This window comes from Phyllostomus discolor, chromosome 13 (genome assembly GCF_004126475.2).
Source record: "Phyllostomus discolor isolate MPI-MPIP mPhyDis1 chromosome 13, mPhyDis1.pri.v3, whole genome shotgun sequence".
Taxonomy (NCBI): Eukaryota; Metazoa; Chordata; class Mammalia; order Chiroptera; family Phyllostomidae; genus Phyllostomus; species Phyllostomus discolor.
This window is the reverse complement of record NC_040915.2, coordinates 12,382,645-12,396,478: the sequence shown is the minus strand read 5'-3', so window position 1 is coordinate 12,396,478 and position 13,834 is coordinate 12,382,645. Positions and strand designations below refer to the sequence as shown.

The following is a 13,834-nucleotide window of genomic DNA, read 5'->3' as shown; positions in this document are numbered from 1 at the left end:
AAAAACAAAAATAAGGGACAAAAGGACACCAATTATAAAATGATTACATATATATGCATATTATATCACAGGCTAGAAGAAAATTCACAATGATAATTATATTAAAGAGGATTGTGTGTTACATTGCTGTAAACCTTTTGAGTTTAGTTTAATAAATATGTGCTGAGGACCTACTATATGTCAGGCGTTGTGCCAGGTCCTAAGGATACTGAAAACAGTGACAATGTGTCTACAGGAGAGAGTACTGTGGGATGTATGGTGGCTGAATGCTAAGAATAAGAATACTGCTGGAGCACAGGGAGGGCCTGACCCCAGAGTACGGGTTGTGCCCAGAGGGAGGGATGCTTGGAATGTGGTTCTCTTGTTTTTTCCTTAAGAATAACAATAATAGCCTTGGCTGTCATGGCTCAGTGGATTGAGTGCCGGCCTGCAAACCAAAGGGTCATTCCCAGTCAGGGCACATGCCTGGGTTGTGGGCTGGGTTCCCAGTAGGGGGCGTGCAAGAGGCAACCAGACATTGATGTTCCTCTCCTTCTTTCTCCCTCCCTTCCCCTCTCTCTAAATATAAATAAAAACCTTAAAAATAAATAAAAATAATATGAAATTTGACTCTTACCAACAATAATATTTTTTAAAACTATAACAATAATAAGCCCCGGCTGGTGTGGCTCAGTGGTCTGAGTTCTGGCCTGCAAACCAAAGGGTCCCTGATTCGATTCCCAGTCAGGGCACATGCCTGGGTTGTGGACCAGATCCCCAGTAGGGGGCAAAAGAGAGGTAACCGCACATTGATGTTCCTCTCCCTCTCTTTCTCCCTCCTTACCCTTCTTTAAAAATAAATAAATAAAATCTTTAAAGTAAAAAAGAATAACAATAATAAGATATACTGGGAGCCCCATCTGCATTGGTAGTCCTGAGGAGAGAGAGGAATGTGAGGAATTCCGAGTATATACAGCATGGGCGGCTGGTGGGCTGAGCTTTAGAGCACAGTCACAGTCTGAAACAGAATGGGCTTGGGGGACTGGGTCACACTCCAGGAAATCTTCCAGGTGGTGTGTGGAGGTACCTGATGGATCCCTGGGAGGGGAAGGCAGGGGGCGAGGGTGGGGTGGGGAGGGGTGGGATGGTGTGTGGCTATCACTGGTCTTTGAGCACAGGCCCTGGAGGAGAGCACAACTGGCACTAGCCCAGGCTACTCAGAGTCCCGGAGCCCAGGGCGCAGTCGTCGATGTTTCAGCCTTACATCCTCGTCTGGGCTGTCAGGCTGAGCAGGGCCCCTGGAGTTAGTCCCAATCTGTTTCCTTCTATTCTTTGACAGGAAGCTCCTGGAGAGCCAGCCCCCAGCCCCTCCCCGCCCCAGCACTCCCTCTCTCTTCTCCACTATGGACAGAGCCTCCACGGAGCAGCTGCCTGCCCACTACAGACCCAGCTGACATGGGGACTGTCAGAGCAACTCGGCTGTGCTGGGTGATCCTCGGCTTCCTCCTAGTCCAAGGTAAGAGGCACTGGCCCCTCTCCTTCAGCAGTTCCCTCCCAGGGCTGGCGGTCCTATCCCTCTTCCAGGACACACACCGCACATCCAGCTCTTCATCCAGGGCTGTGCCCAAGGGAAATTCCAGAGCCTTTTGTGCAAGGGATCGGTTGGGTTTGGAGGTAGACATTACTAGGCAAGGGTAAAACAGCATATGGTTAAGGCTTTTTGTGGGAAAATTTCCAGGGTGAACTGGGGCCCCCATGAAAGGCTGGCCTTCTGAAATTCGGGAAAGGACTGTGTGGGTGTGAGGTTGAGGCCCCAAAGCTCCTTCCATGGTGTTCTACTAGCATGACATTGTCTGCACCTTGGGCTTTACGGGTGATCTTTTTTCTTCTTTAGTGTGGGGAGTAACAACCTGGGAATTCCAAATACTGACTCTAAGCTCACAGCAAGAGGGGTTCAAGTTAGATACAAAGAATTATTTCCCGAAGAGGAGGTACTCAACATCCTCACCCAGGGGCCCAGTTGAGATGAGCTTCGGAAGAGATGACTTGAGAACACCTCCCAGACAGAGCCCTGCCGACGATGAGTAGAGAAGTAGCTCAGAGGGGGTCCTCTAATTAGGGAGCAATTGCTGGGAACTAAGAGAAATCCAGGAGATTCTGACTCACGGGGCAGCAACTTCCCTTAGTTCATTTCTTCCCCACCCCCACAGCACCCTCCATGAGTCCTCCGTGGAGGGTGATGAGCCTGTGCCCAAAGCAGCAGTGGAGAGTGTGGGAGAGCTTGGATGGGAGGGAGGACGCCCTTCCTTGGTGGTGGGTGAGAAGGCCTGAGCACCAGAAGACTGCCTCCCGGGGAGGTCAGACATTTCTCTAAAAGTCCATGGCTTGGAAGTCAAACTCTGGTCACCCACCCCCCTCCTCCCCGATTCCTCCCACAGGATGGAGTCACACTTTTGATCTGGGGCTGGGGAACTAGGCTGTCGTAGAAATTGCGGAAATGGCAGAGAAGGTTGAAAGATGAGACTCATGAGGTGGGATTTTCATAGGCTTGGGCTTCTCCCAGCTTCCCTACACACTGCCTTGTCCGCAACGGGGGCCAGGACTAGGACTGCCCTGTGTAAACTCTATGGAAGCCGTGCTCACTGCTTGCATACCCTATCCTCTTCCCGAGTATCTCAGAGCACTTACTGTCTCCTTCATTTTGGTGGACCGAGGAATGCTTTGGAGGATATTCAGGACCGCAGAGGGACTTGACTGTGGATACATAAGTCAGGGCAGAGTAGGCTTGAGACTGGGAGAATTTGACACAATGGGAAAAAACTTTAAATGTCCAACATTTATTGAGCATGAACTATCTGTCAGACACTGCATTAAGTACTTTATATTCATTTTCTTATCCTCACAACCACGTATAAGGTACTAAAATCACTTGCATGTTATTTTATCACTATTTTTTATACTCATCCAAGGTCATGCCTATTGATTTTAGAGAGAGGGGGAGAGAAACATCAATCAGTAGCCTCTTGTGTGCACCCCAACCAACCGTATGCACCCTGACCAGGGACTGAACCCGACTGGGGACCAAACCCACAACCTACACATATGCCCTGACCAGGGATAGAACCTGCAACCTTTTGGTTTACAGGACAATGCTCCAACCAACTGAGCCACACTGCCCAGGGCTAAAATCACTTGTTTTTTGTTTTTTGTTTTTAGAGAGGGAAGGAAGGGAGGGAGAGAGAGAGAGAGAGAGAGAGAGAGAGAGAGCAAGGTTGCTGGGGGTTATGGCCTGCAACCCAGGAATGTACCCTGGCTGGGAATCGAACCTGGGACACTTTGGTTCCCAGCCTGCGCTCAATCCACTGAGCTACGCCAGCCAGGTGAAAATCACTTGTATTTTAATGAGGAGAAAACTAAGGCTCGGGTCAATAAGTGACAGGGTCAGGACTTGAACTCAGGCCTGCCAGATTCCGCACTCCATGATTTGTTAAGCACTAAAATATGCTGCTGAGGAACACTGGATGAGGTTGTGGAAGGGGAGGAGAGAGAGGCTGGGTGGAAATGGAGCAGGTGGGGATGAAGGAGAGGAGACAGGAAAATAAGAAATCCCCGTGGCCAGTGTGCTCTGGTTGTCTGAGTGCCCAGCGGTCAGAGGCACCCTGGCCTGTCAAAACAGACGCTCCCTAAATCCCTCCTCTACTCACAGAGGCATCTCCTGGTGACAAAAAGTTTCCGTAGGGGGAGGGGGCAGAAGACAAAGAGCAACCTACTGGAACTTGGCCCCTGGGACTTACTCATAGGTGTTTTCAGGACATGCCTTGGATTAAAAGGGTCATTCCCCAGCTGGGGAAAGTTCCCTTTAGCCTGGGGCACCCGTAACTTTTAACTCCCCTCTTGACCTGACCTACCACCCAGTGAGGGAATAAAGTATCGGAGATGCTGACCTGGAAAAACACCGCATGGCCTAGGGTTCGGGAAAGCGTGGGCTTGGAAACAATTAATTCCACGCCATCCAAGTGATAGCCCCATGGAGGAAGGCAGTGGCTAAGGAAAATAAACAGACCAGCAGGCTGCCCCAGGCTGGGCGGGCCCCTGGCCCCCAGCCGCCTCTGTTCGCCCAGGCCCGGCTTGGTGTTTCCCTGATGATGAGGGGCGGAGGGAACAGGAGAGCCCGACCAGCGGCTGTCGTCCCAGCAGAGTGGAGGGACGGGAACCCAGCTGGGCGGCTCCACTTCCCCACGTTTTCCTTTCACATTGTTCACAGGTTTTAAGAATGATTTCATTGTGGAAAATGAGCAAACACAACCTGACCTTTGAGGTCCCACAGACACGGGGGACACATATATGGCACACAAGCGCGTACACACACACACACACACACACACACACACACACATCTGCATGGAGGCTAACCGGCATACACACGTACTTACCAAACGATCTAATGTGGGCTTCTTACTGGGGCCTCCTAGTGACCTCCTCCCCGGGTTTGTCCAACAACAATCATTTCTGAGTAGGCTCTGCCTGTGAGAGTAAGCTGATCACTCGTTCTACAGCTTCCCTGTCTCCTGTACATATGCCAGGACTTGCTTCCGGTAGGCCCCTCCTCCTGCTGGAGGAGGGCAGAGATACAGCCCAGATACCAGCCCCAGGCCCAAACTCCATCTTATTCATTACATCTTTCCATCCCCTTCCTTTGGGGCAGGACTGGTGTGATGAGATCCGCAGAGGAAAATGGATGGCTCAATGGTGGTGTAGTGACATTAGCCTAGAGACCTGGAGTCTTTGTCTAGACTGGCAGGTCACTGGCCCTCTGTCCTTCGACGTCACTAATTTAAAATGACCTTCCCCTGACGTTGTGTCAGGTTGGTATAAAACCCATGTGAGACTGAAGAGACAGGAAAGGACTCCGGGATGCTGAATCATGAGGTGGTGGTGATGGTGCTATTCAATCACGGTCTCAGAGGAAGCCAGCCCCCTTAGCTGGAGCCACATCCTTTAGGCCTCTGTAGGCATGGGAGGCTTGGAAAGGCAAAAGGCCTCAGTTTTTCTGGGGCCTGTATGCGGGGCAGGAGCCTCACGAAGCTAGTCTGTGTTTTGCTTTCTTTTGCAGGCCACAACTCCCAGCCCACCACAACACAGCCCTCTAGCCTTCAGGGTAAGACCCAGCACACAGGACCTCCTCCAGCATTTAGGTCTGGGAGCTTGGTAAGGGTGAGAGGATCTCTAGGCCCTGTTTTATGCAGATCTCAAGGTGTCAACCCAGGGTGTCTTACCTGGCAGATCTCAAGTGATTAGGGGTGGGGCCAGACCTCAGGGCATTCAAGACTGAGCACTTCTAGGGACCTGTTTCAGCTTGGCCCAGTCTAACCTACCTTGAAAGTAGAGTGAGAGGAATTGTTGCAGGTGAGGGATGGGGTAGGAAGAAAGAGTAGAAAACGCCAGCTATAGGGCAAAAGAGGGAGACAGAGCAATAAGAGGCAACAAACAGCCTCAGATGATCTGTTTCAGGAGCCTTCAGTCTAAGTCTGACCACAGAGTCAACTCCCAACACAGGTGAGTGAGTGTGGTTGTCAAGGGGCCAATCCCGGCCCTCCACACAGTCCCCTGCCCATCCCTTCAGACTTGCTTGCGGCCCAAAGGTTCTCATATGGGTTAGAAGTGTGGTATCATCAAACCTGCCCCACCTTCACTTCCCATTCTGCGTCTGTCCTTGCAGAAGACAGTGCTTCCTCAGAGCCCAGTAGCCCAAGGTCTCTGTCCAGCGCCAGTGCCCCAGGTACTCTGCTACTCACACTACAAATTCCATCCAGGGAGGGCCCCATGAGGAGGCAGGCACAGTTTCTGCTCTAAAGGAGAATGCACACTCATGGGAGAGCAGACAAGTAAACAAGATGTAATGTCGCCAATCACAAAGCAGGGTGAGAAGGGCTGCGATGCGCATGGCAGAGTGCTGCTGGAGCCCAGACAAATGTCAGCAGCTTCTGACTTGAGGGCCAGCGAGTACATTCCAGAGTGAGGGAGAGCTGAAGCAGAGACCAAAGAAGGAGTTGACCAAATGAAGACTGGGAGGTGAAGGGTGGTAGGGTGTATTCCAGGCAGAGGGAACTGTGCGGGTGAAGACCCAGAGGTGTGAGAGAGGATGGCTCCTTCTGGAATGAAAGCAGTAATGAGAAGAACGATCTTGGACTAAAGAGCCTTTGCTGTGTGTGTGCTGGTTGGAGCCCCAAGCAGGCTCATACATGCTTCCTAATCCACAGCCACTCCAGGGAAGGCCTCACAGGTCCCCACACCTGTGACGCCGAGGTCAAGCACCATAGATGGTCACTTCCAGAGCTTGCCAGGCCTGACTCTGTCCCAGCCACAGCAACACATATCAGCCCTCGGTAAGTATGTGGGGCTGGCAGTAAAATACAATGGGTCATGTCTGGCTGGGTTCCTTCCTCTCCTCTTCAGGGGGCCCAGATCTTGCCCCACAATGAGGGGTCTCAGGGCCAGGATCCACATCAGCAGCACCCTGGTCTGGAAGGGAATGAGGTTTGGTGGGGAGTAGAGTCAGGGACCTGGGCCTGGTCACAGTGAAGGTAGAAAGAGTGTGGACTCGGGATCGATCAAGGCACAGAGAGAGAAAGAGAAGGCTAGGAGAACCAAACAGTGCAAAGGAAGGCAGACAAGGTTAGGAAAGGGTTGCACACTTCTCAGGGCAGGTTGGTCCTCACCCGGCAGTGCGGGAGAAGAGCTGGGCAGGGGTGGGTACCTGCCACCTTGGCCCGCTGTTCGTGGCACGAGCACGGTGTCCCAAGCAGCAGCAGCAGCAGTGGCAGCAGAAGTGGAGGGACGTCCTGTGTGGACTCCCGGCAAAGACTACCCTGACCCTTTCTCTCATCCTACCTCTTGGCTCTGGGATTTTTTTAAACTCCCAGACTTATTTAGGACAGAGGTGAGGACAAGGAAATGGAACAGCAGTCAGGCCTGCAATGAGTTCCAGAAGGGAAGAGATGAGTGACCATACCACTTTTTAAGGGGGCCAAAAACTTGGGTATCTTACCTGGCAGGCTGACATACTAGATCAGTCAGTGCCTGGGGACAAATTTTGGTGCCCTTCTTTCCTCCCTCTTCAACCCTTGGCAAAACACGATGACTCTACCTTGCCTAGTCTGTCTCCCTATATCTGCAGCATAAATCCTAATCTTGTCGACTCCAACGGGGTGGTGGGAAGAGCATAGTGAGGGAAGCATCCTGAACTTTCTGGAGTCCTTTGGAACTAGTAACACAAACAACCAGCCATCTAGTCATGTGATCCCACATCACCCAGTCCTGACCTCCATCCTCATGGGACCTGGTCAGAGGGGCAGGGAGGAAGTCTTTTCTGCAGGGCTTGAGCTGTGTCCGCAGTCCTTTACCTGGAGGAAGTGGGAGGGGAGCTAGCTCTCTCTGTAGGCTGAGTTCCTTCACTGATGCACCCACCACCACTCCATTGTAGACACTTCTCAAAATGTTACCACCAAATCAGCCACCATGAGCCTGAGGACCAGAGGAGACTCCACCATCCTGCCCAGCCCTACGTCAGAGACGGTGCTCACCGTGGCTGCATTTGGTGAGAGGGAGGAGACAGTGCGGTGTGGCAGGGACCCCCCCTGAACTGACTTGGACTCTGAGTCTGGAAACAAAAGTTCAGATCTCACTTATTTGTGCTGGGAGGGTTTGGCTGACCAAGAAGGCTCTGGTGGGAAAGAGTCTCCACTGGCTCTCTAGTCAGTTCGGCTGGGCTCTGCTGGGTTCCATGTTCTCATGGGAGGGTGGGGAAGGGCTGTGGAGCCCACCCTGGCCAGGGCAGCAGGCTGAGAGCTCGTTCCTCTTCTCAGCACAGAAGTGGAATTCACTTTGCTCCGGAGCCTGTCTACACAGCACTTAGCTGGGAAAAGAATTTAAACTCCTGTTACCCTCTTTTGTCCCTTCCTCTGCCTCCCCTTCACCCCAACCTTTTCTTTGTTCAGGTGTTATCAGCTTCATTGTCATCCTGGTGGTGGTTGTGATCATCCTGGTCAGCATGGTCAGTCTAAGGTTTAAGTGTCGGAAGAATAAGGAACCTGAAGGTACATGCCTGACCCTCAGGGCCCCCCTTTGCCTCTCTCTGCTGAGCACTCAGAGCTAGATCCTGGGACTGACATCCAGCCTGGAATTGAGGGCTGGAATGGCACATCCGCAACAGTAGATAAAATGGGAAGGTCCACTTTGGTGATCTTTGAAAGGCAGGTTGGACTTCTGAGTAACAGTATGTGATCCCCAGTCTGTGCCTTTGGATTTTTACAGATCCCCAGAAGCCTGGGAGTTCCGGGCTATCTGAAAGGTAAGACTGTCAGAGGTATAAGTTGGAGTCATCCATCTGACCTCAGCCTCCCCTCCAAAAGGGAGCCAACAGCCAACGCTTCCTGTCTTCTACACACACATACCCACGCAAGGAATTCTGACAGCCCCCTCTGAAGCCAGAGCTGGGGGCAAGCAGGACAGGAGCAGACCTGGACCTGAAAGGGATCAACTGATGATGGGGGATGAACTGGAACTCCTCAGTCCCAGGGCTAAACCCTTATTACCCTTCATGAAAAGTATAGGAATTCAGATTCTACTATACTCCTTAAATAAGAAGATACTCATTTAAGGAACCACTTACTGAATACCTTGTACGTCTTAAGCCCTGTGGTAGATATTTGGTAATATTATCTCAAATTCTTAGAGTAATTCTCTCAGGCAGATATTACTGAGGCAGATATTCTATTCAGGCAGATAAAACATTGAGACTCAAGGGAGGTCGTAACTTGGTCAAGACCACACAAGCAGTAGGTAGTAATACAAAGATTTAAATACAAGTCTTTTGGACTTCAAAACATTTCCATTTCATTAGGATCCACCACTGAAACAAAGGTCTACTTTTCAACAACCCCTACACAGTTCCTTGACCCCCACATTGCCCTCCCACTTTTCTTATCTATAACCCATGTTTCCTTCCTACCTCTAGCTGCTCCACAGCCAATGGAGAGAAAGATAGCATCACCCTCATCTCCATGAAGAATATCAACATGAATAACAGCAAAGGGTGCCGCTCAGCAGAGAAGGTGCATTTTTCCTGGTCCCCCTCTTCTCCTTTTCAGGCTCCTTTTTTTTCTAAAGTAACACTTATATTTACTTGGAATATTATAATGCATCCTCTAGGATACATAAATAGAAAATATGTTAAAGTAGTCAGGCTCTTGTTCCTTAACCAGAAATGAGATATTTTGAAAGACCCAGGCTTTTCTCTCCTCTTGCCTATTTTACCACTCCCGAGGAGTTCATCCTTCCTCATTAAGTATTTATTTTGCAGGTTCTTTAAAAGCAACCTTGGGTCCCTATGAGACCGAAGATGATGCAGCTGCCCTGTGACTGTAAGGAGGAAGGCAATGGGATCAATAGAGGCAATAAACCACATAAATTATTTTTTTGCTTCACATCTCCTCCATACTACATTACTGCAGATCTAAAGGATACTGACGTTCCTTCAGACTTAGGAGCAAGCTACCAACACAAAAGCCTCTCTCCCACATGGACAGACAGCCACTCTAGGAACACGGCCAGCTCCTCCCACCTTCTCAATGTCATAGGAAGGGGAAGTCTGTAGAGCAAAAGCAAGGAAAATGACAAAGTGGCTTGGTCCATTCTACTTGGCATTAAAATTATTTTCTGGCCTGCAGTCTCATTTCTTTTAAGATCTATGCTCCCATGCACATTTCTTAACAGAACATTCTAGCAGCTCTGGGGCCTCCTTTTCTAGGCAAGGCATGTATGCAAGTTTCTGCCCCTGCGGGGAACTCTCTGAGAGACCTGGGAGGTAGAGAGAACTTTTGTCAGGCCTGCCTCTGTCCGTCTAGTTTACTGAGTATGGGGATGAAGTGACTGACTAGCCTAGCCACTCTAACAGAGGGGCGAGAAGAGGAGCTGTAGCCAGTGAGCAATCGTCAGAGATGGCTAGAGAAATCTAAATCTGTAGAGAAATACTAAATCTGGAGAGTGAGAACATGGGAGACACAACAGCGTTCTGACTAGGAAACGCCGGTGGTATGAGCTGAATACTAAAAGGGCAAATGTCCTCCGCCTGCCCCAGGGCAGACCTCCCTCACTGTGGTTCTGGCTGTGGGAACAACACTGGGAAGGTCTGGGGCGAAGACAGGTCTGTGACTTTATACAGCAAAACCCACCCTCTTTACTCCATACAGCTTTATCTTTGTGTCCTAAAAATAAAGGATAACAAATAATGTAAAGTCATTTAAACAGAAGGAGGAAAAGAAAGCAATTATCTGTTTTCTTAGTAATCTGTGTTTGAAAATAATTCTTGGGAAGAGTCGACGGGAGAGTCGTCTGTGTATGTTTGCAGGCAGCCTTCAACTCTGTGTAAGCATCTGCTCGTTGGCGGTTTAAAACAGAGGGAGGACAGGGATTACCCATTCTGAAGCCAAAATAGGCTCTTTTCTTCTGGATTTAGACTCCTCAAGGTGATATGAGAGAGAAAGCCTAGAACAAAAAGTTTCATTTTCTCTGTGTTGCTAAAACAATTCACGTGCACTAAAGAAACAGCGGATTCTAAAATCCTCGGGGCAGCGCCTGCAGCCTGCTCACATCTGCAGCTCTCCTGCGGCTCGTTGGGCCCAGCATGTCAGAGGTCGTGAACACCGGCTCTTGAGTGCAGGAAGACTAGTCACAAGGTTGGGCTTTGCCACAGATGCACAGCTCAACATTGGAGAAATCAGCCCCCATCATGGATCCTGTTTGCTTTAAAAGTGAGGTGGCTGGACTACTTGCCTCTACTGACTTTTCTGATCCTTATGTTCTAAAGTCCTGTGAATTCTCAAAGTAGGAAAAAACAATCTTTTCAGTAGATATGTCTCTGAGTGGGAGCCAGAGACAAGTCTTAGGTAATTCTGGGCAAGTCTTTTACATCCCCTGTACCTAGATTTCCCTTTGTATTCACATGTACAAAGGAGAGAATGAACCTACCTGGCCCTGTCTACCTCATGGCCCTATAAAATGGGGTGGTAAATGTGGAGATACCTGGGAAGCACTAGTTGACAACTGCAGCAGAAAAACATGGTGTGCCACTTGTGTCTAGGTCCCCCACTTCAGGATCATGGCACTCGTTCCCCCACTGCTGGAAGTGTTGGCTGCTAAGGGCTCACAGCTGGTTGATGACTGGTTGATGGGAATGGGTGTGGGGATGAAGACCTGGACCCCTTGTCTCAACTTCTGCCCCAATCCTCTCCCCTTACGCCTCAGAGATGCTCCCGGAGGCACTCACCAATAAAATGTCAGCATGCAACTCTTAGTGTCTCAGAGTCTATTTCTTGGAGTACCCAACCCATGACAGCAATACTGTAGTATTTCTAAAAAATAATTCAGATATATTTTATTTGAGCCACACTGCCAAAAGCACCTGACTTCCCAGCCAGCTCCAGTACAAAAATCTGTCATTGGGATAGAACCCTCCGGGTGACATAACAATGGCTAGAAGTACTGGATTCTGTTTCAGTTGTTATTCTGACTATCATGGGCACCTAGTTCGGCTGCTTACCATACTGGACTAATTAGGTCAAGGACATGGAGTTACCTTCACTCTAGGTAACTCAGTTGATGTCTCCATTATAAGGCCATAAGCTTCCCCAACTCTGGACAATGTCCTGCAAACACAAGCTGTTAGTCATAAGGTATTTATATGCGGGGGAGAGGGGGTGAACTGATATTAATATGAGATTGAAAGGCTTTTACCCTAAAACTAGCACTGCAGTACCACATTAGCCATATTCATTTTCCAGCTGCTAAATAACTATCCTTTTGGAAGGGGTAGAGGATGAATTCACTTAATGGTGAATTCTGCTCTCTAGCAAACTATATAAGGGGGTTCTGCTATTTATGCAAAAACAAGACCCCACCTCTGACAGGAAATCCGAGTGCAGCCTTCTGCAGCTCCTGAAGCTTCCCTGAGACAATATCTCTTCCTTGATGTCTAGACAACAGGATGGTGGGCATTTACAAGCCAGCTTCCTCCCTATTCTAACCCAGAACTACAGACTTCCAAAGCAGGAACACGTGGTGGGGGTAGGGTGGTTGCTGTAGAGTGTCCTTTTTTCACTTCTCCCCCCATCCCACGCAAGGGCAACAAGCAAACCAGCTCTGGTGCACAGACCCAGTTGGACAGAGCAGTCATTTACTTGGCATCTTTCTTCCAGGTCTGGATGGAGTATCATCTCAACCATATAGGGCACATGGCCAACCTCAGAATCACCAGCAAAAATTCACTACAGTTCAACAAGCATTTCTAAAAGTTAGGAGAGAAAACTGATAGAAATCTGAGGCTGGCTCTAGGCAAAATAGTGTACAAAAGTCATGGCGCATCCCCTTGGCCTAGGTCCTGCACACAGTTTCCCAAAGTCAGGTCAGTACTACTTAATTCTATTTGAATCTGCTGGAAAACATGGTGTGTCTTTGCTCAGCGGTACCCCTGGATTAGCGGATGTCCTTTCTCACTTCTTTGAACTTCTTTCTGCACCTACCTTCTTATCTTTGTGAACTGCCTTACAGATCCCAATTTCCCTTCCCTTATTTCCTTCCCTGTGGCTCTCTCGCTCTTTCTGCTGTTGTTTTCCCTAACCCCGCCATCCTGAACCCTTTGAACCCACAGCTTTTTCTTTTACCAAACACGGGGATTAAATTTGACCGTGGGAATTATTTTGTTGAGTGTTTGGTGTGCTTAAACAAAAACTGGCATGGAAGTGCTCTAAATGCTGGGGTTTGGAGTTCTAAGTTAGTACTGGTGATAGAGCCATAGGAAAATTCATCTAGAAGAGTTAGTTGAGGCATAAATGAACGGAAGGGTACAGCTGCATGGCAATTATCTCAGAAGGTTGCAATTTTGAACCTCTTTTTTTTTTTCTGATTTGGAGTTAAATGAGTTGTCTAGAAAAAAAGGGGAAAGTGAGGTTTCAGAGGATGATGGGAAAGGCTGTTGAGGTACCATATATTTGTATTTCAAAGAGGCCCCAGTGTCCCAAATCTTGTCCAGCGTTCTTGAACCTGGACTCTACTTCTGAGTAGCCCCATAATTTAGTATGGCTTTTCAGTCCAGTCACCCCTACAGTTGTCTAGCACTCCCACTTTCAACTGATACCTCTAACTTCATGCAACTATGACATCTCTGAGTGTCTCCCCTGGACTCCAAGGCACACCCCACCTTTCCAACTTCTGGAGCAAAATGTCTAGTCTCCCCAAACTACCTAAGGCTTTTTGGTTTGGTTTGGGGATGACCATGATCATTTTTTCACTTTTACAGAATTGGATTTTTTTGGTTTGTTTGTTTGTTTTAAAGATTTTATTTATTTTTAGAGAGAGTAGAAGGGAGGGAGAAGAATCTATGTATGGTTGCCTATTGCACACCCAGTACTGGGGACCTGGCCTGCAACCCAGGCATGTGCCCTGATTTGTTCGCTGGCCGGCACTCAGTCCACTGAGTCACACCACTCAGGGCTGAAGAACTGGTTTTATTCTTTGCTAAAAGGCTCGGCTCCATGCAAACCTAAGTGAGGGAAAGCGGGAATATTTCTTCACTTTCTTTTTACTGATCTTCTAAGGTGTGGTCTTCAGATAAAAGGGAATGGGCTAAGGAAACTACTGGGGTAAAAGAGATGAGAACGGTCTCAGAAGGGTCCTGGAGTAGGATGAGATGGAAGATAAAGAAAACGAAGACAGGGGCTGTAATGCCGGCTGTAATATGCACCTGCCCTATTTTTCTTTCTCCACCCCTGACCTCCAGTGGTTCCTCTAATGACGCTGT

At 49.1% G+C, this 13,834-nt stretch overlaps 1 protein-coding gene across 4 annotated transcripts; it reads left to right on the top strand.

The window, feature by feature from the left end:
• Positions 1–1,335: 1,335 nt before the first annotated feature.
• On the top strand, positions 1,336–11,326 carry ECSCR (endothelial cell surface expressed chemotaxis and apoptosis regulator). 4 transcript variants are annotated; one of them, XR_004900563.1, is made up of 11 exons: positions 1,336–1,495; positions 5,093–5,137; positions 5,491–5,535; positions 5,699–5,758; positions 6,240–6,365; positions 7,463–7,576; positions 7,977–8,075; positions 8,293–8,329; positions 8,996–9,092; positions 9,341–9,401; positions 9,492–11,326. XR_004900563.1 is itself a non-coding variant. In XM_036014762.1 (10 exons), the coding sequence occupies exons 1-10, from the start codon at positions 1,435–1,437 to the stop codon at positions 9,347–9,349; spliced, it is 693 nt and encodes a 230-aa protein (XP_035870655.1). In that variant the 5' UTR covers positions 1,337–1,434; the 3' UTR covers positions 9,350–11,326. The 4 variants fall into 4 exon arrangements, 3 of the variants coding, with proteins under 3 accessions (XP_035870655.1, XP_035870656.1, XP_028383932.1); XM_036014762.1 differs by having other exon boundaries at positions 1,337–1,495; positions 9,341–11,326; XM_036014763.1 differs by lacking the exon at positions 5,699–5,758 and having other exon boundaries at positions 1,339–1,495; positions 9,341–11,326.
• The last annotated feature ends 2,508 nt before the right edge of the window (positions 11,327–13,834 follow it).

What these genes read in the sequence shown, in the direction of transcription:
- ECSCR (XM_036014762.1), top strand. Translation starts at nt 1,435, where the DNA reads ATGGGGACTGTCAGAGCAACTCGGCTGTGCTGGGTGATCCTCGGCTTC. An exon ending in AGAGTCAACTCCCAACACAG is followed by an intron (nt 5,536 to 5,698) that starts GTGAGTGAGTGT and finishes CTGTCCTTGCAG; the next exon opens with AAGACAGTGCTTCCTCAGAG. An exon ending in GTCCAGCGCCAGTGCCCCAG is followed by an intron (nt 5,759 to 6,239) that starts GTACTCTGCTAC and finishes CCTAATCCACAG; the next exon opens with CCACTCCAGGGAAGGCCTCA.